The sequence below is a fragment of the Apteryx rowi genome, unplaced genomic scaffold (assembly GCF_003343035.1).
Source record: "Apteryx rowi isolate R43461 unplaced genomic scaffold, aptRow1 scaffold_483, whole genome shotgun sequence".
NCBI lineage: Eukaryota > Metazoa > Chordata > Aves > Apterygiformes > Apterygidae > Apteryx > Apteryx rowi.
Genome location: NW_020450742.1, coordinates 213,113 through 239,824, shown reverse-complemented (window position 1 = coordinate 239,824; position 26,712 = coordinate 213,113). Strand labels below are relative to the sequence as shown.

Below are 26,712 nucleotides of genomic sequence, written 5' to 3'. Positions count from 1 at the left end.
TTCAATAAATAGAGTTATCGAAAGTCATATTTAATGCGAGGGTTATATTTACATGCTGAAAGGTTATTTATTTCCCTGATGTAGCCAATTTAAAAACCCATATATGCTATTTTGGTGTGTGTTAAATTAGATATGAACACTAATATTTATTAATCAGCAACAATCACCTATAAAACTGATGTTCCTGAGAGGGGAACACTTCAGGAACCAGATGGGATTGGACAACCTTTCTGAATCTCACCAAGAAGTTTTTAAAAAAGACAACGGGTGTAGTCTGTGGGTCCCAAACGCAGGTAGTAACCCACCTAAGGACATGCCCATGTGCCAGACCAGTTATCATCAGCCACTGTTAGCCTCTCATTAAATAAAACCTAAGTAATACAATATCTTACTCTGCTCTTACTGCCATCCTCATTTACAACTTTTTAACATCTTAGGTGAGTGCATCTTTAATTCTGACTCTTCATGTCACATTTCACCCCGTTTTGCAGTTTCAAATTCTGGAATGTTTGTAACCTTTTGCACGGAGTCCCTAACAGTGAGTACTAAACTTTCATTTACCAGGCAGGTGAAGGCCATCTAATTAGACATCAAGTTTCTTCTACTGATAATCTGATTTTGACAGAAGGCCACTTCTTGTACTCTTTAATTGAGGATACAGGCTGAGATATGTGATCCTCTTGTTTGTAGCATCAGCCAACACAAGCTGATGAGTGGATACCAAGAGATGGACTATTATATGGGATACTGCTGTGGTATTATCACTGGCTGGTGGTAGAGGTTGTGCGATTCTGCTGCGCTTTTTTTGTTATTCAGTAGTCAGAGGGATGATCAGAGCCTAATATAAGCTACTTTTAGGAAGACTCACATTCTGATAACATGAAAAGTAAGGATCAAAACATGAAAAGTGAGGCTGACAGATACCTAAATAAGTAAGTGTGTCCTAGATATGGTGAAATCCCTTCAACTCCACAATCCAGCAAAAGTTTAACCCATGATTAGATTACACTTCAATGGGAAAAATAAACTGTGGCACTATTTTTGTTTTCCAAATAGAAATAGATCAAAGCTCAAAATCATACATAAGCAAGTAGTTAAATGTTTGCTGAATCATAGGTGCTATTTTTGTTTATTTAAATTTGAAACAATATAATGAAACATGTAACAGAAATATAACCCTGCTGAGACTCATATCTTAATCACATTCTAACTTGTATAACTACATATTTCTTCTCTTCCAGCTTCAGCAGGACTTTACATTCTTCTTGTACCCATGAAATATTGCATAGTCTTGCTGTGCACTCTTATCCTGGGGACAGCTACTTTTCTGTGGCAGATGAAATGACCAGCAGGCACAATCTGACATTCACAATCTGAATTTCCACCATAGCTGACCTAGCCAATCTGCATACTGCAAAATTAGTATATCAGCATCAGTCCATATGCATTGCTTTGTATTTAGGTGCATTACAAATAAGACACAAGAGGGCTTTCTCTTCAGTGATCCATTTACATCCTGTGGAATCAGATTTAAATGAAATTCTTGGAAGCGCTCTAAACTCAGAATAACTATATGAAGAACTAAAGTCTGGACTAAAGTGGTTAATGCATCCCAGGAAAATTAAAATAATAAGCACTGAAGAGTGCTTAGAGAGGATAAGCAAAGCTCAAAATAGGTTAAATAAGCAACAGAGCAGAGCTACCCTCTATATAGGAATTCGGATAATACTGAGTATCTTATAATACACTAAGTATTCTTGTGGTTTTCTTTTGTAGTTTGTTAGTACTTCTGCGTTTTGAGGCCCTCTTGAGTGATGTGGCATTTTGGTTCCCCTGAAGTCAGAATAACTCTGGTTGTGATTTATTATTGCAACAAGTTTTTAGTCTGTTTCCAATTGTCAAATGGAGAGAAAAATTGTTTCCAGTAAATCGTAAGAACTAATGAGGCAGTTTGTTGGATTGTGGCTGGCTTCGGTCTGTACTGGATTCAACCGGTTGTTTTGTTAGGGTTTTGTTTCGTATGTTTATTATTGGGTGATGGGATTCTTTGGAGCCAGCAGCTTTCACATGGGTTAAATAAGTAATCAGAAAGATGATTGCATCCTGAGCAATTAGCAGATTTGCACTGTGAGCAGGGGATGACATTTTCCGCCCACCATACCTAGATAGAGGGCTTTTTGCTTGCATTCGCTTGCCTACTGGAGGATGCCATCATTGTTCCCATTTTGCTGACTGTGACCAACAGCAATCTTCTGCCTCTCCAGCAGCTCCAGATAACTGTTTTGATGTATTGCTGGATGGACAGGATTTACACTGCCCTGCAGTCCTGCTGATACAAAAATGCCTTTAAGATCCTGCCTTTCCCATCCTAATCTACATAGGAAACAGGAAAAGGAACTTAAACTCCCTGTACTCAGACAGCAATGAGACTGTTCCAGCTTGCTCCCATGCTGCAATTTCTTGCCTGTGACTTGTAAACAAGATTCAGTGTACTATGCAAGAGAAGAGTAACTGGTAAACCTCCTACCCCAGTCAAAGGATACTCCATGAGCAGCTGCAAGAACTGCATGGATGTATTTTGGAGAGCATGGACCCTTTAGCACATCTAGTTCTCTGTGGATTCAGCCTGATGATTTTAGGTAAGCCTTTGCTTTAACTTCTGCAGTCAACACGTCCTGCCTTTCTTGCTTCTCATGTGCAGACAAAATGTGTGATTCCCTGCTCCTTACTCTGTGACTTATCTTTGCGAAGTTAAATACTTGTGTTGGCTTCTATAAGACCACTTATTTTTCTGAAGCTCTCTTACAGTGAGCGAGGGGAGCAAGACTATGACTAAATTATCAGGGAGAATTTATTTACATTTAGGACCTGCTGCTAACTCTTTGCAATTGTAGAAGCTGTTTATTAACAATAGGCACTTTGTAACAAGGTTTCTTTGCTGTCTTATTGGTATTAACTTTTCCATAAAGCTGATTACTTCAAAACCATCAGTCCCCCCCCACCCCGGCACCCCCCGACCCCTCACAATCTTTTCTGAATACAGATTAAATGTTGACTTTTTCTGTGCACTTCCTTCGTGAAATGGCCCGTGCAGTAGGAAACGCTAGCATTTCTAGTGTTGGTACTTCATACCTGATTTTAGACAAGCCCTTTACTGTGGAATCTAGATATAAGTCAGTGGACATAAAGATAGAATAATGCACATTGTATGCAGTCTATTCATAGCACTTCAAATACAACTGAAGAAAGTTTCAGTATTATCAGCAAATGTCATTAGTCTAGCAAGTCAGAAGCTAGTGTCAGTCACAACAGACAGAACTGCAGAAAGGTATATGATTAAGATTTTAATAATGCAGATATAGTTTACAGCATTCAGAGCATTAATGCTAGGGATGTTTTACTGAAGCTATCATAAGCTGAAGCATGTTCTCTTCCCACAGCATTCTCAGTTGCTCAGCCTTTAAGTATCGCTAGTATCACCCATATTGTGATTTTCTAGACTCTTTCTTCAGGGCAACATACAAAGCAAAGTCTGCAAAGGAGAACTACAACTCACACAATAACCTTAGACACTTACACAGTCCTAAACATTTCACTGAGAAATACTTAATTTGTTTCAGTCCACCAAAGACAAAATGTAACATGCCGTAAAACTGCGGATTGTGCTACAATGAAAAACTGAACCTAGCAAGAAAAGAAAGAGGTCTTCATTGTAGTGTAATATTTTCTTTATAATTTCCAGATCTTCAAGATTCACAAAATTAAAAGCTAAGTGCAATTACGAACAAATGAGTCAGATGTTTCTAATTTTTTTGATTACTTTTAGCATCTAGAAAAGGCTAGAGATTAATACAGACAAATAATAAAAATAAAAATAAAATCTTATGAGTGTGTGTTTTTAAGTGTTCTTATCTAGTCATTGCTGTAGCAGGCTGCATATTGTTTACCAGTTCCTCTTTTGTGGCTTAAGCATCTTGGTTGTCTAGCTGCATTCATCCTATCTACAGCCTTTAGATCGTGTCCAGCTTTTCACTTTAGGGAACTATCTGGTGCTCTAAGCATAATGGACAGAGAGGAGAAGAAAGTGCAGATACTCCAACATTTTTTCCATGTGTTCCCTGTCTCTGTACATGATGAGATATCCAGAATTCCTACAGAAATCAAGTAATATTCACTAAGTCACGCGCACGGGAGAAACAAAAGCCAGCTATGCACAGGCAGCTCCGAACAGGGACAGTGCAGCAGCCCAGCCCTGAAGAGCTGCCGGCCACAGCCTTTTCCACAGTGGCCGACCAGTTAGGTGTGTATTGCAGTCACACCCATCTCAACAGATCTGTCCGCTTTCCCGCTTTTGTTTGAGCGTGATATCACGTTTCCTGGGCCAGCAGGGGAAGACAATGCGAGCCGGCTTTCGCCGAGGTTCAACAGGCGGCGTTCAGGAAAGCGGCGCTGACATCGCCTGAGCGGGAGCGGCGTTGAAGTCAACGCAGTCGGCAGACAGTGAACTGGATTAACCTCGTCCCCAGCGACAGCGGGCTTTTGAGGGTGTGTTGCTGGGTAGGCACAAAATCTGCTCCACCCTGTTCCAAAGTAAGACCTTGGGCTGGTCTCCTATTACAACAAATGTCCTTTAGTTTAGTTTATTTTTTTAATAACAGAACTCCATTGTTATCCAGAGATAAAGATTTGACTTTGAAAGGGATAGTGTTCAGTACATAACACAGTCCATACTCACTGTCACACTATATGTACAATCACTGCTTGCCACAGCCCATGTTCAGTTAAAGTGACAAAAAAAAATGAATTTAATGTCAGTGGAAGGCTTGGACAAAACAGAGCATCATCCCTTTTTTCTGTTGGTTCATTCTGCTCCAGTCAACATTTTGTAGAATGAAAATGATCCTGGTATTCATAAAAGCATAGATTCAAACTAAGGTTGCAGCTTGGTACAGCCTCTGTTAAGTCCTGAGAAAAGAAGTCTTCCATATTCACCTATTGCCTTAAAGGCTGGGGCCACAACAAGGGGTGACTGTCAATAACTTGCCTTTTGACTTTTAACAATATCCTCATATGGTCTGGAATTTCGTCTGCAGGCTCTCACAGTGGGCTGACACTCAGAAATGTTCATGTGCGAGCTTTATTTTAGCAAGATAGCCACCATCAGTTAGAGTTCTGTGGAAACCAGCAACAATTGAAACCAGTTTCAAGCACTTTTCRTAGACTTTTTCTGGCAGGAAACATACATTATCACATGTCCCCATTCTCAAAGACAGACAGAATCTTCTGTGTTATAGCTTTGCACTGCACCATTGATGTTAGATCCAGTGGGTTTCTAAAAATACTGAAATTATATTTTTGGTGATTCTGCTGTTGCATCCATATATGGTTACATTAGCCTTTTAAGAAAGTATGACAGTAAAACAGTGCAGTAGAAATCAGTGATAACTATATATAATACCTGTAGATGGCTGAACTTTCTTTCGGATAAGGTGTTATCATGAGAAAAAGTTATAATCATATTATTATTATTATGTGATTCATTTACATATTTATAAAGCTAAAAACTTAAATCAAAATACATTGCCAGATGCACACAAATGCCACTACTATGTTATAGGCTCTTCAAAATTACAAAGAACTGGTACTTTTTAGCTACATGCTGGAAAGTCCTAACAATTATGTTTCAAGACCTGTTTTTTTTTCTCTTGCGGAGCTTGGTGTTCACGTAAAGAAAACCTACTTTCTGGGGTTAACACATGCCTATGACAGTGAATACGAATGCCATTCTTCCCATAATTCCAGGGAGTAGGACTGTGTGATTATCTTTAAATATGCTGTTGCCAGACTGAAATTGCACCTGAACTTCAGACTTGGTCTATCCAAGCTCTGGGTTTTTGAACCTTTGACAGCTAAAACAGCTAACAAAAACTGCGCTTGATCTTATGATAGCTATTTCAGAACTATTTTGATTAAACCTTATACTGGCACTGTACCCTTTGGACACCTACATTTTCATATAATTGCTAATTTGAATTGAAAGAGAAATTAAAAAGGGGGCTACAATTCTTATTCCTGAAGTGTATCATCTGATTTGTGAGATTCAGCAATTGCATCTGCCTGCCACACTTGGACCCAAGGAGCACTGTCCTGGTGTTTTCTTCATAAGCGTTAAGTTTACATGGAACTTAGACTCTTCTTTAGAAACAGCCTTCATCTAATCCAGAAATTACAGGCCTGCCACAGAAATCTCTGGTTGAATGTCTGTGACCTGCAGAATGCTAGTAATTTTGCTTAGTTCATTTGGATGATCATCGCTACAAAGCCAATGGATTTGGGGACAAAAGAGAGCTATTTTGTTTTAATTGCATTTCTGGCTATATGTTTGCAAAGAAAACGGTTCCAGCTGTGATCTGATTAATTGCTTTCTGACTCTACAGCTAGCAGTCAAAAACAACAGCTTCAGCTTCTGCAGGCAGCTCTGCGCACCTACCCTAAGTGGAGCTACAAAAGCGGCCTGATTCCCCCTCATTCCCTTTTTAGCCTTAGATTTTGCTTTTGATTTGCGCCTGGTTCAGCCCTTATGAAAGGTAGAGTAGCTCTGGGGAAGCCTGTATTCCCAAAGGCCACTCCAGCAGCTGGAAATAGTCAGAATGAAAAGGCATTACATCAGATCCAAAGAAATCAAATCTAAAAGGGCAAGATGAAATCACACTACATTCACAAGTGTTGACATATGCTATTGTTTTAGATACATATTATATATATTATATATATATAATTTTATATATATATATGCACGCACACATATATTAAATTGTTTGGCTGCTGCCTCATAATTAAATTGGTTGGATGGATTTATTTTTTGTTGAAATTTATTTCAGGGGAAAAAAATGAAGCTGAAACATTTTGCAGAGATGGTCTGACCACACAAAAGTATCATCTGGAAGTCTTTAGGTGGAGAGGAGGGAGCAGAAAAGTCAGAGAGACTGACTGCAGCTGAGCTTTAGTATATGGACTGACTGCAGCTTAAGTATGTGGGAGATGCAGAGTGGGTCCTTCATATGCCCACATGAAAATTACCTGTGGTGGAAGTCTGCTCTCAGTCAGTCACACAGACTTGAACCTGTTTGGCCCAGACTGGCTCCTAAACACGCACAAACCCTGTTCAGATTTCCAGGAAAGACTAAGAAGTCTTAAGGGGTGTGTAGTGGGAGGGAGGAAGGTGTAGGCACAGAGCAATATCAAAACATCTGCTGCTTCTGTGAGATATTTACCTTGTTCCACAGTCAGCCTGTCTAATGAAGCGGCTCGGTTAATTTCATCTTTGGAGTCTAACAAACAAATTTGTCTAGTCAATGCAGTTCCATCTGCATTTCTGACAATGCTGACAATTTTCTCTCGTGTTATTTTCTGGCTATTTATCCCAGCCCTGCCACTGGCCTGGGGACTTTTAGCCTCCTTAGTCGCAAAGTGTGTTTGGCACCAGCATCATCTGCTGGGTTCCTTTAGTCAGACCAAAGAGTAAGCAGAAAAGTGAGGGTACATTGCTGTACAGGCACGAACGCAGCAGAGCATGTCAGTGCAGCAGCCAAAGCTCTCAGACACTTCCAGCCACTGCTTACCTTATACACATACGCTCAGATATATTCTATGGAGGCTAATTGTTTTCATAGGTTATTTTGTACACTTTAGTGCATACACACAAACAAGATATACACCAGTAGTTTCACAATGTAAATGACAAGGAGCATCCATATTACAGACGTATTCTAGCTTGCAAGAAGTTTTTGACAGTAGGAGCCATATTTGGCTACCTGCAAATTCAGCTAGATTTAGCTGAACTGCAGCCCTCTTCTACTCAAGCCACATTCTTCATCCTTTCTCAGTATTACCTGGCACACTGGCTGCTTGTTACCCAGCAAGCAATTTCTGCAGATACTTCATTTTCCACTTTACTTGCTTGTGGTCAACCAAGCCCAAGGAGAAGACATGTGAAAGCATTTTTCTTCTTTCTATATTTTGATTACTCCTCACAAACACACATTTAGACAAGCTCACTGGGAAACCCCAAACCAAGTTCCCTTAATATTTCTTTTCTAGCTTTTTCAATTTAAAAGATTGCTCTGAGAGACTGTGAAACAACTGAAATGTAGAGAAAACAATTTTACTCTATTTTCCTAGAAGGTAGTTGTATTTCCTTCACGACAGTTGCTCCTGATGTACTCAAGGGCCCATGAGAAAACATTAGCCCTAGTAGCTTTGACAGACTACTTCATTTTTAAAACTTGTGCTCTGGTCTTTCCACTACTACCAAGCAGCAGAATCATGTTCTGTCACTAATTTTTTTAATCTCTTGATAATTTAACAATGCCCTTCCACCTCATATAATGTGTTGTTTCTAAGGGAAGAGTCTTCAGTACTCTCAAGTTACAGGCGGTCCCACAGCTGCTCAGGAGCATAATATGAGATCCATGTTTTGTACCGCAATGCAATATCTCCCTGATTCAGGAGAGTGAGTAAATGGCAAATGCAGAGAGGGATGAGACCTGCAGTTTGTTTTAGACTGCAAGCTCTAAAAGCAGTAAGATCCTTCTCGTAAGAGATTCCTGGAAAACCTGACAATTTTTTGTTCATATATCAGCTATTTATCAACAGTAGTTCTGTTTCTCACTTTCTCCCACCTGCTTCTGCTGCTGTGTGACAGAGAATCTGAATCTCTTTGGGCAATAACAATTTCTTGACAGTATTGTCAGGCAACATGGCAGCATTGTCGTCTGAAGACTGAGCTGTCAGAGGAGAGCTTGACTCACGGTGAGAAATTACCTGAACTATCGCTGTCTTTACGTAACAGAAGTTAGGCACCAAGACACAGGACATCAAGAGACTATTGAGCCCATAAAATGAATACGTGATTTCAAAGCCCTCCCCCAAAAATTAATTCAACAAAAATTAACCAAGTTTCATACTGAGTGAAAAAAAAAAAGGAAAAAAAAAGAAGAAAAAAAAAGAAAAAAAAAGAAAAAAAAAGGAAATAAGGATTGCTAAATTCTGAGGTGGTCAATATTCCACTCTCCCATCAAAAACATCCTGTAACAGCCAAAATACTGGGTCAGTTTTTAACTATCTTTAATACTAATTAAGGAATATTGTATTTTTTTCTTTTCTTCTAACCCCCCCCCCTCTTTTTTTTAAGGGAGAAGAGTTATGGGGATTGGGTCTCTAAATTGTTAAATTTTTTTGTATTTCAGTTGCATTGTTTCAGTGTTGATTACCTTTCAAACTGATTAATTAGTTAATAAATAAATTTCAGAGTAATTTATTCAGTACTTAGCTAAGAATTAATCAAATACTATACTTTCACAACACAATTACTGGAATGATTGCCACTTGTATTCCTAAATAGATTAATTTTATTCTTTTAATTTGATATGTGAATTTATAACAAAAAATATGATCAAGGAGGTAATTTGGTAACCTCTTTGGTAACTTGGTTACTTGGTACTAAACTTCTAAATACCAAAATAAGACACAATGATAAATTCTGAAGCACAGGAGCTTTAGCAAGTTGGTTTTGTTCTAAATCAAAACTTTATTTTTGCAAACAGAGGAAGTGCTTAACATTGTTTATAAGAGACTTGAAAGAGGACGGATGGGTGTCTTTGCAGTTGGGGATATACATTTCCATCAATCTCAAAATAATTATTAAATCTCGCAGTAAGTATCTAAAGGAAGTGTGCAAATGATAGTTTTACTCTTAACAGGCAATATAACAACAAACCTATGCTAAGCACCAATTCTATTATCCCTGCTTGTATAGTATGTATATGATTTATATTCATATTTCCAGGTAGTTACTAGTGGAAATAATTTATGTTCCAAGAAAGAAGCAATAAATATAAAACCCGCCTAATTATTTCAAATTTATATCACCTTTCGTTCCCATTGTTACATGTGATGAAAAAAGAGATGGAGTTTAACGGGTAAAAACTTCTCTCCTACCTCTTCTCTCATCTCCCAAAGCCTTATCACACTGTTTTTGCCTTTCTGACTACTGCCTCAGCTATGAAGAGTGCCTCCTACAAACAGTTCAGTGCTCTGAAGTTGGGTGCAGTCCACGAACAAGCATTGCTCAGCAGAAAGCACTTCTGCTTTTTGAAGCAGAGCAAAGAATTTCCACTTATCCTGCTCTAAAAATGCACATAGAGGCAATGTCCTGTTTCTAGAAGAGATTTTTTCAAATAATAGTATCTGAACATAGATGTGATAGTGTTTTGCATTTGTTTGTTTGTTTGTTTGTTTGTTTTTAAACAGTTGCTGAAAATGTTTCTTAAGACTAGGAATTTTGCCCCTGACTTCTCTGGAGATGGATGTCAGGCCAAGGTGTCTGTAGACTCTCTGGTACCAGGTATCACCTGAACCTGGACAAATCTTTACATTTATGGTAGTTGTCTGAGCAGCGCAGGCTCTGCGTGTTTCTGCTAGATTATGCTCTGCTCCTATTTCCTTCCTCTGAGTGAAATTCTCTTCTGAGGATAAGAGTTAATTGCTGTTGAAGTCTGAAGAAGTCTCGTCTATTTATTTGCTGTTTACTGAACAAAGTATTCGGATAGCTCTTCCTATGAAAACAACATAGATCTCACTCAAAGGAGGGAAGAAGGGCCAGAAGAAACATGAAGATCCATGAAATACAGGGCACGTCTGGAATGCACCAAGCAAGGCAAATTGTAGGCCCCCAGCTAACTCTGTTAGTGCTCTGCTTTGTGACTATGCGCTTCTCTGCAAGGACAAACAAGTGAAAAAGCAAGGTCGGGGAAGGGGTTGGGGGAGGGAAGGTATGACTCACAGGGTTTAAGCAAAGCATGTGGAAAAGAGTTGTGCCTAGATATGTGAATGAATAAGTGTCAGGAATAACAGTTTACTCAAAACAGCAATGAAATTCCTGGTCCTTGGTTCCTGGCTGGGATGTGCTAAATACTCTTTCCATCTTAAAAGTATTAATCTTTCCACCCACTTTTTACTACAGGTCTTTTTTCTCTGTTATGCTCCAGATGCAAGAAAAAGGACTTCCAGCACACAGTCACATCAGGCAATTAGTAACAAAGCTTAAGAAACGTAAGGGAAACAAATATATCATTAGATTTCTAGCCCCATAAACTATTTCTTCATTAATTAAGAAATAGCTAAAACTCAGCACTTTTCATTCTCAGTACACTCTGAAAACATTGCCTAGTTATTAAATTTGTGTTTGGGGTGCAGTTATACTTTCTTTTGATGGAGCTCACTATTTTGACTGATCTCTATGATAGAGGAGTGTTAGCCATGCCACAACACTGAGCAGAGCTTTCCAGGTAACAGGCAACTTTGCAAAGGCCTCACATGAAGTAGAAATTGAATTGCACATTTCCTGGGACCCAGGCAAGGGTTAAGAGTGCAAATCTGAAAATATTTGGGTAGGGACTTCCAGGGATTAAGGAACAAATAATAACATTTTTCTATTCTTGTTATGCACATGTTGTACCTATTAATCTATGGTGTTGAGCTGTCTCAAATTGAGATTGCCTCATTGTTTTACTCCTGAGCTAGCATCCAGTGCCAATTCTGATCTAAGGAAGTGATGTTTTACACTTTAAGACAGACCTTCTTGCTCTGCAAACTGACTTGTGTCTGGGATGTTTTCCAGGGAATTTCTCAGAGATGTTTCTTTAAGCTAATCCTGGCTGAGTTTTGCTGGAGCAACACAGCACAGAGAACATGGTAACTCTGTGCCTGTATGAATGTGGCATTTTGGTAGGGATTGAGAACACGCAGGGACTGCAGATGTCGCATGATATATACACACTCTTGTCCTCTGCCTGGCATGATTTTCCCACATGAATATGTACTAGAGAAGCCAGGAAGGAGCAAAGGCAAGATCATTCTGGTGGCGCTCAGGCCAATACTGCCAGGCACCAGCTAACAAGAGAGCATGCAATCCTGTAGGCGAGAACTGGAAAGAGCACCCTGTATTCACGTTGCTATATGGGTTATGGTGGGTGAAGGCAGAAAATGTTATTTAAACTTTAGATGCTTTAGATGATTCCAGTTTTCCTACTAGAAGGGCACAAAGCACTGGGCAACAATGAGTGTGTGTGTCATAAATATTGGGCAATGAATGATGTTTGCATGGCATCTCCCATTTTCAGTATTAGCCTTCTGCAAGCACTCTCTTCTCAAAATTTATTTGCACACACAGCAAACTGCTTTCCTGCTAAGGTCATTTCTTCAAGAACTGGGGCAGGAGTCAAAGGACGTTCTCAAGAAAACACAGAGGATTGTCGCTTTTACAGAGACAGGCTGTTTCCTGTCTATATTTGTTGTGCTTTTCTCAGAGAGCTAAATCCTGTTGTCTTTAATCAGTTCTTGCAAAGTCCTCATTATCATCAAGGACAGGATTTGCCTAAATTTTGCCAGACGAAGTAGTGCAAATTCCTTTTTAGCAAGCAAGTGGATTAGTCTAAGATGCTTTACCAGAAAGAAATGCCATAGGGAATCCCCTAGCATGCAGCAGAAGTACATTTTACACTTTTCTGCCTTTTTGCTTTTCATAATCTCAGGACAGTAACTTCCAGAGGAGACAAAGAAAGCCTTCTCCTCATTTCAGTGAGCATTAGAGTGACTTTAAAAGGCCAGTCCTGCTAGATTTTGAGTTGAAGGAACTGAGTGCCTTCAAGTATATGTGCTGCTAGAGTGATTTTTTTTTAAAACACACCTTAGTTCAAAACTTTCACCTGGCCTATATTTTCATTTCTTCTTGCAATATATTCCAACTGTGAAACTTCAGCTACCAAATGACCCTTGGGGAATGATTTGGTGCTTATGCATAGATAGTTATTGCCTTTTAGACAGAGAAGGGCCTCCTGGTGTTTCTCCAGAAGGACATAGCATAGGCGGAATCTATGTTGCATCAGTCTCATGCAGATCTTTGTGCTACTCTGCAGCAGCTGATATGAAACAAAACACCTCTGTTTTTAGATAATCAGAAGACCATCCATGCACCAGTGTCTGGATTTTGACTCATCTTGGATAACAACCAGGGTAAATAAGCAATAGGCCTGATTTATAATTTTTTTACACCTTGATTTATGTGATTTATATCACTCCAAAGAAAGAAAAAACTGTGTAGCAAATGCCCTGAATCTGATATGATATTGCTTTGCCATGTGTTGCATAGGTATCCAAGGCAACACAAAAGCTAGGCTTCAGAATTCAGACTTCTGCTACTACTTTTCATTGGCATATTAAAATGATGTTGAGATGTGGGGAGGGAGAGATATTATCTTCACTTTTAAATTTACTTTGGAAATCACAGGAACAGACAGTGCTAGGAACAGTGACAGGGAGCTGCAACCTTGAATAAGCATCTGTCTCCTGAAGGACCCCAGCAATTTGAGGCTACAGTTGTGTACTGGAACAACACTGGTAGTATCTCTGTGCCCTGTGGATGCTGGGCAGAAATGTCAAAATATTTTAATTCTGATCTGCAACACTCTGTCAGAATTAACGCCCTGTCAGAACTCACCACAGATAATCACACCAAGTCACAGAGTTTGATTCTGAGCTTCACCAAAGTTTGCAGCAACCAGGATCTTGCAATTTATGATTTTAAGAACATCTCCACTTGGCATGCAAGAGTATGGCTCACATCCTTGCCAATCTGAACTGGCCATTTTCTTTCAGTGTTGACTACTGTTGAATTACATTTGCCTTCAACTGATGTGTCACACCTGTAGTGAGAGCAAAAATGTTCCTCACATAAGTAATGACTTTAAAACTAGCCCCTATAAAATGAATGCACAAATCTTGCCTAATTTGTATCACGTAATTCTTTAACTTTATTCAGAGGATTCATTTTTTTGTAACATGCAGCAGGATGACTTGACTTCTCTGACCTGTACTTTTATGCAATATTTTCTTCAATAGCTATTGCATCCTTTCCAGAAGTTTTCCCTTCTTTATTATGTAACTTCGAATTATCTGGGTTGGCACATTAAAGGGTGGTAACTGCAGCAGACTGGCTGGGTGTGGTAAGCGTCAGTGTGCTGTCAAGATACTTCGGTCCCCAGAGTGGTTGCTGGCACTGAATGCAGAGAAGGACCTCCTCCCTTGGCCCAGGCATTAAATACACTCATGCAAAGTCTGCAGCAAGCACTAAGACCCTTTGACCTCTCTAGGACTATTCCCATTTCTTCCAACCAAAGAAACATTTGCAAGTTGAATGGCACTAAATATTAAGTTACTATATGTACATACAAAATATATTTGTATCCAAAGCAGGAAAATAAATGTGATACATGAAAGAAATCAACTATTCTTCCTGTTTTGGCTGGAAAGAATGTTTCTGTTTCCCTTCTCCTTACCCTGAACATCAGAAGTAAAGGGAAACGTCTGTTATTTGCAAAGAGTTGATTATAGGAGACCTTCTGCTTCCCTTCTGCTATGTGCATTTGAATCACTAAAATGTATAACAGTCTCTAAAAGAGACTGTTTTAAATAGGCTTATATCTATCATTTTCAGAGAAGTTTCACCTCCATGTATTTCTGGTGATTCTATTTATCAAAAGGAATCTTGTTGATTTATTAAAGCCTAACCTCATAAAATAGTGGCTCTACCACTGCCAATGACTTGTTATCTTCCTTTGGAAATGAATTTCTTTGTGCTGTGGTTCTTGCCCTTGTCTATTAGAGCAGTTAGTTGACTGACTTGTGAATGATCTTGAAACCCAAATTAATCAAAATTCATAAAATAGTTGAAAAAATACTTCAAATGTTCAACATATTTATTACTAATTCCTATAGCTAAAAAACATACCTGCTCTGTAATAATACATATATAAATGTACACTTGGTTTATGATCTCTTTTCAGGAAGCCTGTTAAACCCTTATAAAAGACATAATAAACACCACTATTAAACTGACAACCTTGTGATCGACCAACCCTGTTTATGGCAAAGCACCATGCTGTCAGGAATATATAACAACTGTTGAACTATCCAAGGAGCTATCCACTTCTGCAGACAAAGGTTTTCCTTGGGCTCCTGTATCAGCTCTTAGAAGAAGCTTCATAAGTTCAGGAGGCTTATTTTCTTTCTGAGAATAAGAAAGCTACAAAGAACCAACCCCATCTGTTCATGACAAACAGAATATATCCTAAAGACAGTATAACAGAATAGTTTATCTACAGTCTTTTTATTTTGCTCCAAAGCTGTGTAAGACATCAGCCAGGAAATGCTAAGTATTGGGTGAAAGAGCTTCTCTGGTGATTTGGATAACCACGTACTCAAACTCTGCAGAAAATTTTTTCACTTGCTGGTTTTCTTCCTAGGTAAAGTGGAAGCAGCCCTGGACCTGATACTGATCAATTCATTCCCTCTGGTGGGCAACTCAGAAACATCACTTATCTGTATCACTTCCAAATGGCGTTCCCGCGAGTCTATCACAATAGATCGAGACCAGGAGGATGTGACAAACCAGCACCGAGAGCCCCTGGAAGTTAATGAAGATTCAAGGAGAGCAACAGCCAAAACAGTGGTGTGGAAAAGGGAACAGGCCAGTGAAACTATTGGAGCATACTACTGTGAAGGGAAACTCAAGGATGAGGTGACAAGGATACATACTATGAAGATGCCGCTGGGAGGTACTGTGTGGTGGTCAGACCTAGAGACTGTGTGGTGGTCAGACCTGCCTCCCTGAGGTCTGGCAGTTATTCTTGGCTAGAAGGAGTGGGTGCAAAAGTGTCTCCAAAGTGGGCAAGGCAGTTTGGAGTCAATAAAAATAGACTTGACTCAAGTACATGTTTTTTCTAAAGTGCAGAGACAACTGGTTGATACTAGTAGCTAGTCATTTCCTTATGGAAGTTAGTCAGACATCTGTAGGTATTCTGCCTGTATCTGGCTATCACCAGGAACACAAAGGCAGGTGGTAGATAAGGTAAGCACAGCTGTTCTGGCCTCACTCATACCATGAAATAATACATATGGTAATTCCTCCACCGGATCCAAACATGACGGCTTTTCAAATCTTGACAGGTCTGTGAGGTAGGTAGCTAAACAATGAATCTATGTCTCAAAATAAGTGCCTTCTCAAAGGCTCAGTGAGGCTACAGATCAGCAACACTGGACCTGCACAGTATGTGTCAGTATGAGAAAAAAAAAACAGCACAGCACTTGAAAGAAATCCCCCAAAAGATTCTCTGAATCTAAGAAGGTTATCCATATTGATCCACTACAGATTTCACTACTGATTATTTTATTGATTGTTGGTTGTAAGACTATGCACAGTAGGAAAACAAAGCCAGCAGGGAGACAGTAAGATCAGAAGGTGGTATTTCCATATTAGACCTTATTAGACTTCCAGGCTGAGTTCCAAAGCAAAGAGATCACTGAAAACTCCAGAGGAGTGTAAGAAATTTGGGGTAATTTTCTGCAGTAAGTCAAATTTTCCAAACTTCAACTAATCTTTAGCAGAATTTGCTATAGTACTAATGTTTTACACCATGGCAGCTAGTCCATGAGGACACTTTTTATCAGTCTCCCTATCTGTCTTTTTAAGCTTTTAGTATGAAAAACTTTTATTGTTGGTATCTCCTAAAATCATGCAGAAAGCTTAGAAAAAGAGGCTTTCTTTTGGTCTGAGCCATGGCTAGCGTGCATTTGTTTTCTTTAATATGGGAATGTTACAAGCAAGGTGGACAGGACAAAARGATTTTTCTTTGGCTTGTGGTTTCTCCGACCAAATGTGGTCTTTGGAGGGTCGGTCCAGATACCAAGAGGGCTCTGTGTATGCGTTTCATTCTCAAGATTGACAACTCGATTGTTTCAAGAGAGGCTGCAGTGGGGAGGAGGAAGGACACTCACATAACAGGTCATTGAAAGCTGCAGAGGAGGCAGCTTCAATTTTACTCTGCCTCTGGCAGGGTACCAGTGAGCTGACACATCTCCAGGTCTCATGTAAAGCAATCCCCATGGGTGGAAGACGGTCTTCTGAATCAATCATGGCTTTTTTTGCCATCAGTATGTGTGGCCCTAGGAACAGAGAATTTAAAGTAATCAAACTTCCTATATGGCAAAAGTTGTCCTAAACAGAAACAACACAATATTCATGCCAGCAGTACGTAGATTTCTATGAATCATTTCTGGGTCCTGAATTTGTTTCTCAGCTTTTCTTTGAAAAAGCTTTGGATGATACAATTCGAGCTAGAAACTCATCAGTGAATGTGCATAAACTAATTGTGCTGGATGAGTGAGAAAGAGGCATGACAGAAATTCTCAAAGTTATTAAAGTCCACAGAAAGAGGAAGAAGAGGTCAGTGAAGGACTGTGAGGTTTGGCAAACCAACACAGTTGGAAAACAGGCCTTTTTCACCTTTACTGTTGTAGTCTGAACAATTTTTAAAGGCAGAGTGTGTTTTTCAAAACAAAAAATTGAGCAAGAGTTGAAATGTGCAGTTTCCCATTCAAGACACAAGAGACATAGGAAGGAGCAGCACTTCTGAAATTCTAGCCACAATTTTACGGCCTCAGGTTACTGAAGGTGACTACTACTAAGCTACTGAATTACTCAGAAGCATTAAGCATTTGGGTAGCCTCACTGGCTTTAGTGGGATTTGTCATCTGTCTAATTCTGTATTGATTATCAGATATGCAGATACAAGGAAGATTTTTTTCCATATAACATGGAAAGATAAGTGGTGCATTTTCCTGTTTGATTCTACACATGCACCATTCTGAAAGTAAGGTGCCCATTATCCCACATCTGTTATATTTTAGCATTGTGATTAGGCATATAATATTCATACATGCAATGAGAGAGAACAGACTATGCTTTAAATATATATATTGGGAGTAACGACTATACTGTATAAAGCAAGCATATCTAGAATAGAATACTACATAGCCTGTTCTGCATCTAATCAAATCTAGTTTATTCAATTTTTCTATAAAATAGATGTATATTTTCATATATATATATGTATGAGTTTCCCTTACAGAAACTCTCTACAGCAGGCAAAAGGACAATAATGGAAACACTAATGAAACAGTTTTGGCACTTGGCCTGCAACTCAGTTCATTATGTCTCTATAAGGAATTGTCACACTCAAGATGTGAAAACATGAAATATAAGTTGCAATCTAAAAATACTTTGGAACCAAGCACACCAGGCAGTGTGGGTTCCTTTCCATTGCAACAATACTGTGAAGAAAGTCTTGTGGGTAAGCTAAACAAGATACAAAGAAAACAGAATGGGAAGACAAAAGTTATTATCTCGTCAAAAAGATTTAATAGTACCTCACTAAATCTGGACCAAAAACCACTGCAAGTAAAACTCTTAGGATCATTTGTAATTAACAATTGATTTTTGGGAAAGCTGTTCAATATTCATTTCCTTAAACAGACCATGATTTTTGCCATGAATTTATTATTCATAAATAACTATCAACTCAGGTATTGATGGTAAGCTGGGACTGCTTTCAGTTTTTGTTTGACTGCTTCCAATAAGAGCTTATTTCATTATTTCGTACTAGAACTCTCTATTTGTCTAGGATGCAAGGACAGATATTGGCGCCTAGGTAAAGTGGCAGGTGGTCAGTAGACCCCCAGTGTTTAGCATCATGCAGGAAGAGTCTTGCTGAAACCAACTGGATAGCACTTACAAACAAAAGCATGAAACCACATACCAGAGGCTCAGAATACAAACACTAGAACTGCACAGAGGATGGAAATTYCAGTTTGCAAAGAATTTTGAGTTTTCAGTAGTTGTCTTATTTCCAGTTAGAAATGAAACCTTAAAATGTCAAAATTCTCCAAGAAAGAAAATATTGGTAGAAAGGTGGGTTTGGATTGATTGAAATATCTTGATTTTTTTCTCAAATTTTCCTTATTTAACATTACATCACAAAAAAATTTTGATATTTAACTGAAATGGTATTCAAAATAGAAATATTAAAATGTTCTTCCCTCCCATATTGTAATAATACTATACTTTTTCCCTCAGATTTTACAAAATAGTATTGTAGAAACACTAACACAGTTTCAGCTCCATATGTAGATGTTTCAACTTTCATGTAACATCTACCCACTTGTTTTTATAGCTTCACCAAATACCTAAAATAATGGAAATTTAGTTCATATTTTTTCCCTGCTTTCTGATCCTATTTCTATGAATTTCTTCAAAACCAAATTGCAGCCACAGACCCCCAAATTTGTTTTCTGAAAGCACTGGTATGAACCAAAGTACACATCCTTGCCGGTTTTCTGAAAATGAACCAAAAAATGAGGCATGACTATAGATCAGTTTAAAAAAATATGATTAAATTACACCACAATTCATACCAGTTTGTATATGTGTTCCTTAAACAAAATATACCCTGTAAAATAAATGTGACTTCTGTAAAAATGGAGCCTGAGCAAATGCAGAACCAGCTAGGAGCATGGACTTTTGAAAGATTTGTTCCAGCTGAGGTTCAGGTGGGACTTTCTATCTGAAAGTTCCCACTCATCTTGCTGGGGAGGAAGGTGGCAGCAGTGCTGGGGGGCTCCTGGGATCTGAACAAAAACAAGATGCAGGAGGGGCTCACCCAAGAGGAACTTGTGCAGGAGGAACGCTGAGGCTCAACACCCTCAAAAATGGAAAGGGGAAAGGATCTGGTAGAAATCAATGCTCCGCTTCTCTGGGTGATCTAAAAGAAAAAGTACAAAGATGTAAGAAGGGTGTTCTCTCTCAGATAAAGAGCTGAACAGTTTGGAGAATAAACATTACTTATTTTTGGAAGAGTTTTTTTTTTTTTTTTTTTTTTTTTGCCACACTGCTTATCAGTTATAGTATGGCATAAAAACTCAGAGCTAAAACTGGTCAGAACGCCCTGAAATTTGTTCTCTCTCCCTAAAAAACAAACAAACAAACCCACCCTCACAACTTTCCCTTGCAATTTTCCAGTTAAATGAAAGGAATTGTCCTTAACTTCTTTTAACTTATTTTAAAGTGATGTGTTGCAATTAAAATTACCATTTCATTGACTCCAAAACAATACTGTTTTCTGAGATTTTTCTTCCCCTTCCCCGGTTGTTTTCTGATTCTTTTTTTCACTGGTAGTGATAGGGAAAATGCAAAAATTCTGTGAAAATCCCTCCATCTACTTCTTTCTCTTTTTTAAAAAATAAGAACTATAAATAAATGCATAAAAGTACTTTTCAATTTGAGCAGTAAAATTAATTTGAATTTTCCAGTTGGAAAATTGAAAAATATCTCTGATATAGACAGTTCTTCCCAGAATATTTTTATTTTAATTAAGCCACATTTTTAGACAAGAGTATTTTGGGGTAAAAATAACACTGGCTGTGAATATAGTTTGCTCTTTTCTTCTCAGTGCAGACTAACGCTCTCAGTATTTATAGAAGGTGTGGTGAACTAACACAAGCACAGGCCTACTCTATCTTAACTGCAACCCCCGCTGACCCTACACGACTGTGGTCTCCTGAATCGTCTTGACTGTTCTACATCGTAAAGCTTACGCTTTTTGCCAGTACTTTATCCAGCCTGCTTTTAAAAAGGTCTCAAGGGATGAAGGAATTTGGGAGGGTATTTCACAGCCAATTGGAGCTCCCAGTTAGGAAATGTTTCCAACTACTCAGCCAAATTTCTCCTAATTTTATGCCCCAAGTTCTAATTGCACTCTGTTGTTCCAGGGCATAGGTGACTCCTCCATTCCTGCCAAAACATAAGGTTGAAGTTGCTGGTGCTAAAAGGGTCAATGCATGCTATAAGGAAATTTAAACATCAGAAGCTATGAAGGAGGGTGTGCTGTAATCTCTCAGCTTTTGGGACAGGGATCACACAGAGATAAGAACTGTTGTTATTGATTCCATACTTCTCTTTCCTGTTTTGATTTCAGCTTCATTCCACCCAGTAGCCTTAACTGTTACAGCAAATAAGGGAGAGCATGTGAATATTTCCTTCATCAGAATGGCAGCAAAAGAGGAAGATGCAGTGATCTACAAAAACGGTAATTAATCTCTCCTGTCTTGTCTCTTCTCCTTTACCAGCTGTCATTCTCTTAGCCAACTGGCCGCATAACTGCATTAAAATCATTGCTGATGATGCCCATACTGTGAAAATGGAGGCGGCATAATTTCTTGTGCATTTAATGCTCCTTAGTGGAACCATTTGTCATACCCAAGTGTTGAAATGATCTATTTATTGGTTCTTCCTCCAGAATGCCAAATCCTCTTTTTGTGCCTTGATTTTGTTTCTCATTCTTCCTTTTCATTTCCTTCTCTATCCTCTCATATCTTTTGCTAGCACCTCTTTTTGCTGTGCTGCTTGGAAGAAAACTTACTGCATCTTTCTTTGTGTTTCTACTGCTTTTCAGGTGCATACCTCTTGTGCCTCATATGGCTTTTAGAAGCCATTTAAATTTTATGATGCACTTCAGGGTAAGGAATTAGGCATTAGTAATCTGCTATTAAAAAGGCAAAACTGTCAAGAAAATTTAAACCTTATTTCATTCAACTATAAAAATTAGACTTAGGCTGCAAAAATTCAAGACATCAACTTTTCTATTTAACATAACACCTAAATCCCATGCAAATTACGGTCAATTGTCTGTTGCTACTGCTCAACACTTGGAAATAAGTACAGCTTACTATCTATCTCCTATAGAAATGTAGCAAAATATTGGTTAGTTAAATTCACAGTGCATTCATATTTAATCAGGATGTTAAACTTCAACACATTACAGCTGTGGGAAGTATGTGCAACATACCAGTTCACCTTTGTGTCCTAATAGCCTGGCTTAGAGTGAGCTACCAGGAAATAGGCTGGGACTGAACAGAGCAGGATGAGGTAAATAGGTGTCAGCACACTGCAAAAGAATGTAAGCTGTGGGCCAGTCCTAGCCCCAGTTTCTGAATAACTGGAGCACTTCTCTACAGGCTGGAGGAGAAAAATAACCACAAGGTGTCTTTTAAAAAGGTAATACGCAAAGCAGAGTTTCTTAAGGATCTGTATCTTCACTCTACAGAGATTCTGCTAGGACAGTGCACAGTGGAGAAGGTTTGCCGTTACTTGTCCTTTCAGGGCCCCAGAGGAAATTTTGTGACCTCCTGTCAGTATTTTCCCATACAAGAACCAGCTGATGCATTGGAGCAGTAGTGTTCACATCCTGGTCCTGCTTTAATTGGGCTTCCAGCTGGCAAAGAGCCCCAAACTAACCATGATTCTGGACAGCAGGTCAAATCCTCCACCTGAGACTACAGCTGAAATATCTTCTCTGAGAATTCCTGATACAGTACCTGGCAGGGATAAGAAAAAAAATATATCCTGAAATATTTAACTGCTGCTCTCTTTTACTTCAGCGTCTTATTCTTAAAATGTCAGTTCCTCCTTGCAGACCCTCAAAAAGTCTGTCTAGTAAACAAAACTGTTCTGCTAAACACGGTTGCTTTAAGCCACAGGCAAAACATGCTATCTTAGACAATGCGCCACAAAAACTGAACCTGAACCTCATTAGCAGACTTTGAGTGTAAGGTGATAGGCTTTCTAATACTTTGCTGCCAACTTTGCTGATTGTAACTCAAAGATTGGGCAAAAGCCCCACAATTCCAAACAAATCCTTTCTCATTCTTGGCTCTTTTCCTTTGGTTCCATTTTCTTGAAGAACTTTTATGTTACCCAAGACCTGTTTGCTGTTTTTACTGTGATCCTCAAGAAAGTTTTGAGTTTCTAGGCTGCCTGAAATACAGCCATTTGACTACCAGATGGTATGATCGCAGATAGTATAGATCCTGCCTGACGCTAGTTTCCTTAATTCCTATATGGTTTCAGCAAAGTGAAAAAAGTGACTCCTTACCTTGTTTCATTATTGTTGTAACTGTAAGGATATGTGGAAGGTAAGGGTACCTGGTTTGTGAACATATCATCTGGTTAATAGCCACTCAGCATTAAAGACTAAGACAGGATTCATGAGAAGGAATATAAACACTCAGACACATAAATGCTAAGGAGGAGAACGTAACAGAGATACCGCCAAAGGTGAGAGTTCTCTAATCTCTGATTGAAGGGCCATTGAGGGTACTATTCAAAGCCCTGAGGAGTTTCAGCCAGAGCTTTGTGACTGATAAAAAGGGCGAAACAGGATTATCATGTGGTTCCTGGGGAAAGAGCAAACCTATTATGCAATAATTGAAGGGGGGGGGCAGCTGTGAGAATATGTGAAATTATGGGATATTTAGAGATAGAGACAAGGGGGAAAAAGAGAGGGACCAAACTGAACCAGGGAGGAGCAGGCATGGGAAAATGAAGAGGAAGGGGGATTGAAGGTGCCACTTGTATATGTACAAGCTGCAGTTTGGTACACTTGTCTGGTCAAGACCTGCCCTGCAGGTTGTCCTATCTTGTTAAACTCCATTCCTAAATATTTTCCTTGGTGAGTATATTATCTCTCCTGTGTGCATGTGCATGATTCACTAGTGACCTTCATGCCAGACTAGCAGGAAGGTAGGACAACAGGTCTGAATCCCAGCAACTGGAGATACATGCTAGTGGTCAAGGGAGCCCCACCAGTGAAATTCAAGCCAGGCTAGCCAGCGAGTAGGGTGAGAGGTCCGAAAGCCGGCTATTGGAGAGACCACAGGTCCAGGCCAGCTACTGGAGAAACCCATTATCGGAGGTGTGAGTGTGTGAGATCTGCTAGCAGGCCTAGAGCCTGACTAGCTGGCAAGCGAGAACAGAATTAGGCAACCTGTGCTGCTCATGTGTATGTGAGTACTCTGTGTGTTTGTAACGCCTGAAAAGGAACAGTTCTCTTGTATGTGTTGCTCTGTTGGTGGCTGACTTTGCCTGTACAGTGAGTGTGTGTATGTACGCGCACATGTGTGTTTTGGTGATACCTGCTCAGCCTCACCGCTGGACCTGGCACCAGCCTTGCCCTAGCAGGCTGAGATGGGAAGACTCCCCTGGGTCCTGAAGTCCACTGGATTCAGTTTATCTTTGACAGCAAACAATGCTCAAATCTTGTTACTCAGTGATCTGGTGGGGTGGAGGACGACTGAATACTATTGCCTTACTTAGCAAGTACATATGACTGACTTCAGCAAAGCTAGAATAACACTGATAAGCTCCCTCGGTGAAAAAGTTTTAGAGACAGAAACATGTTAACGCTGGGAAGAAAAAATAAAGTCATACTGTGCTCTTCCTGCTTTGGTCTGCTTAGTAAATCCCTGTGCTACTGAGATTAAACAGGATATGGTTAGCATTTGTCATTTGATTCCATCCAGCCACACTAGAGTTCTTATAGAGTCAACCCTCACTTCCAGAAAGGCCAAGAAACAAAATTAATGCTTTTTGTCACTAGACTCTTAACAACACTCTTGCAAAGCAATGCTTAAATCAAAGTTATTTGCCCCTTTCATACACACAATCTCCTCAAGATCTAGCTTTGCTTTTACTTGCACCTCTCCAAACATCAAAAGCTCTAGTACGGCTAAGGAGCTGCCAGCAAATTCATAATCAATAAACATATTTTGCTACTCAGTTCATCCCCGCTGCCTTTCCTCAGTAACTGATTCACCTCCTCTGACCATAAGGGGTGAATGACCTGTCTGTTGTGCCCGTGTGATCTTTCCCCAGGTTCCTTCATTCACTCTGTGCCCAGGCATGAAGTGCCAGGTGAGCTGGAAGTGTCCTGTTCTCATGTTCAGCCACAGGATGCAGGGGTTTACTCTGCCAGATATATAGGAGGAAACCTCTTTACTTCTGCTTACACAAGGCTTATTGTAAGACGTAAGTTTCATTAATGCATGCTGATGGTTAATTATTTGAAGTTGTAACAAATCTAAGATGAAACGTCTACTGTTCTCAAATAAGGGCCAAATTCTTTCTTGGCATAAGCTGCCATCATATTATGTCAGAAGAAATTTTTGTGTGAGGGTCGTTGGTACAAGTTGATACTGATTTAAGCAGCTGGGAGGAAAAAAAATAACATCACATTTAGTAAAATCATCTTAGCTAGGACCAGGAGAAATAGCTATTTTCCCGGCATCTCAACTTTTCAAACATCAAATAAGTATGAACAAAGAAGGGATAGAAGCTTCCATAAATATCAGATGTGGATCTAAGCATAAAATAGGATTTTTTAATGTCTCCTTTCTCTATAATGGGCTGAATCCAAACCACACTTATCCTTAGACGATCATCTTCAGCTTGCATTGCTTTTCATTTCACAAAGCATCACAGTTCATGCTCTTATGCCTATTTTCATCAGACGTAAGCAAAATTGTATTCTCTTAACTTGAATAGATTTGTGAAACAAATAATATGAAAATAAATATCTCTTAAACTCTTATATTATGCAAATGTTTTTGACAGTAAAACATATTTTATTTGCTAACATCCACAGGATGTTTCCAGGAGTTGCAAATGAACCAGCGTAAGCCCAAAGTTTGGATTTTGAAGCTATTGGCATATTACTAGATAAAATGGTCTGAGTTCTGTTCTCTGCCCTAAGGCCAAGCTGTACAGCAGACGACATATCCATAAACTCTCCTCACCACACTCTGGAGCACAAAGGCCTTGTCCATCTCACCTACTGGGAACACTTCTCAGGCATAGTTTGGGAGAGTGCTACAGAGCATGCTAACAATAAACAGAATGGATGATTGCATGCTACTGCTCAAACACATGTCCTGGCTTTCTTTGATTTACTATTACAGATGTAGCCTGAGGTTTTTAGCACGGCTTTTTTCCTGAGTATCCACATTTAAGAGTTTCATTTGGGAGAAGGAGGAAAAGGAGCTCTAAATGCCATGTTGACTCATGGAATACACACCGAAATCTGAAAATGCTGTTCTAAGTCTGGATTACTCCAGTTTAAGTGATGCTGCCTCAGGACTTTCCAGTTTTTCACCTTCCCAGTCCTGGCTTTACATTAGAGGTATTAATGAGGATCACTTTTTATGATGTAAGAAAGACTGTTAGAAATCAAATACTGAAAATTACTGAGTCCTCTCAGCTCCCACTGACTTCAAAAGCAGATGAGAGAATTTTGCATTCTGCAGGGATAGATCAAGCATTTGCATGATGGGATAATATGTTCCTGTAATGAAGTTTAGAGCCTGAGCTTAGCTTCTATTAAAACAGTGTCAAAACTTGTACTGACAGGATTAATGCTAATAGTATAATTTTAAATTATAAAATGAGAAAGAAAATCATAACAGGCATTAGAACTGACATTTATACTGATTGTTCTGAGTCCCTTCTTCCAGAAACAGGTCACTAGTTGATTGACCCCTGGTATAAAGATCCAGTGAAGATTGGAAAGATACACCAGAGATGAAACTGACCTAGTGTACTTCAAAGAAAAATCTTGTTACAGAAAGTCATGGCTGGCCAGATGCTAGCACAATGCCTACAATGCCAAGCTCAGACCCGCTGGTGTAGTATTAGCACAGTCAGTTCTAGGTGAATGAGAGTGCAGTGCCCTGGAACACCTACAGGTGTTGGATCCGTGTTACAAGAACAAAAATACTAAACTTAACATCTTTGCCAACTTCCAAACTAATTTTTCCAAATTAAAAAAAAAATCTACTTCGAGTTTCAAAAAGGGAAGACTATTTCAGTTCCTTCCTTGAAGATGATGTATAAAGACTATTGAAGTTAGGTAATGTTACTGTGTACTATGA

General features: G+C 39.2%; 1 protein-coding gene across 2 annotated transcripts in view; it reads left to right on the top strand.

The window, feature by feature from the left end:
* The first annotated feature begins 2,295 nt into the window (after positions 1-2,295).
* TEK (TEK receptor tyrosine kinase) overlaps positions 2,296-26,712 on the top strand; it is a 42,847-nt gene continuing 18,430 nt past the window's right edge. For both annotated transcript variants that reach the window (XM_026078704.1, XM_026078703.1), the window contains exons 1-4: positions 2,296-2,639; positions 15,363-15,674; positions 20,928-21,038; positions 24,662-24,814. In XM_026078704.1, coding sequence (XP_025934489.1) covers positions 2,588-2,639; positions 15,363-15,674; positions 20,928-21,038; positions 24,662-24,814 — 628 coding nt within the window. In that variant the 5' untranslated portion in view covers positions 2,296-2,587. The remainder of the gene's footprint in view (positions 2,640-15,362; positions 15,675-20,927; positions 21,039-24,661; positions 24,815-26,712) is intronic.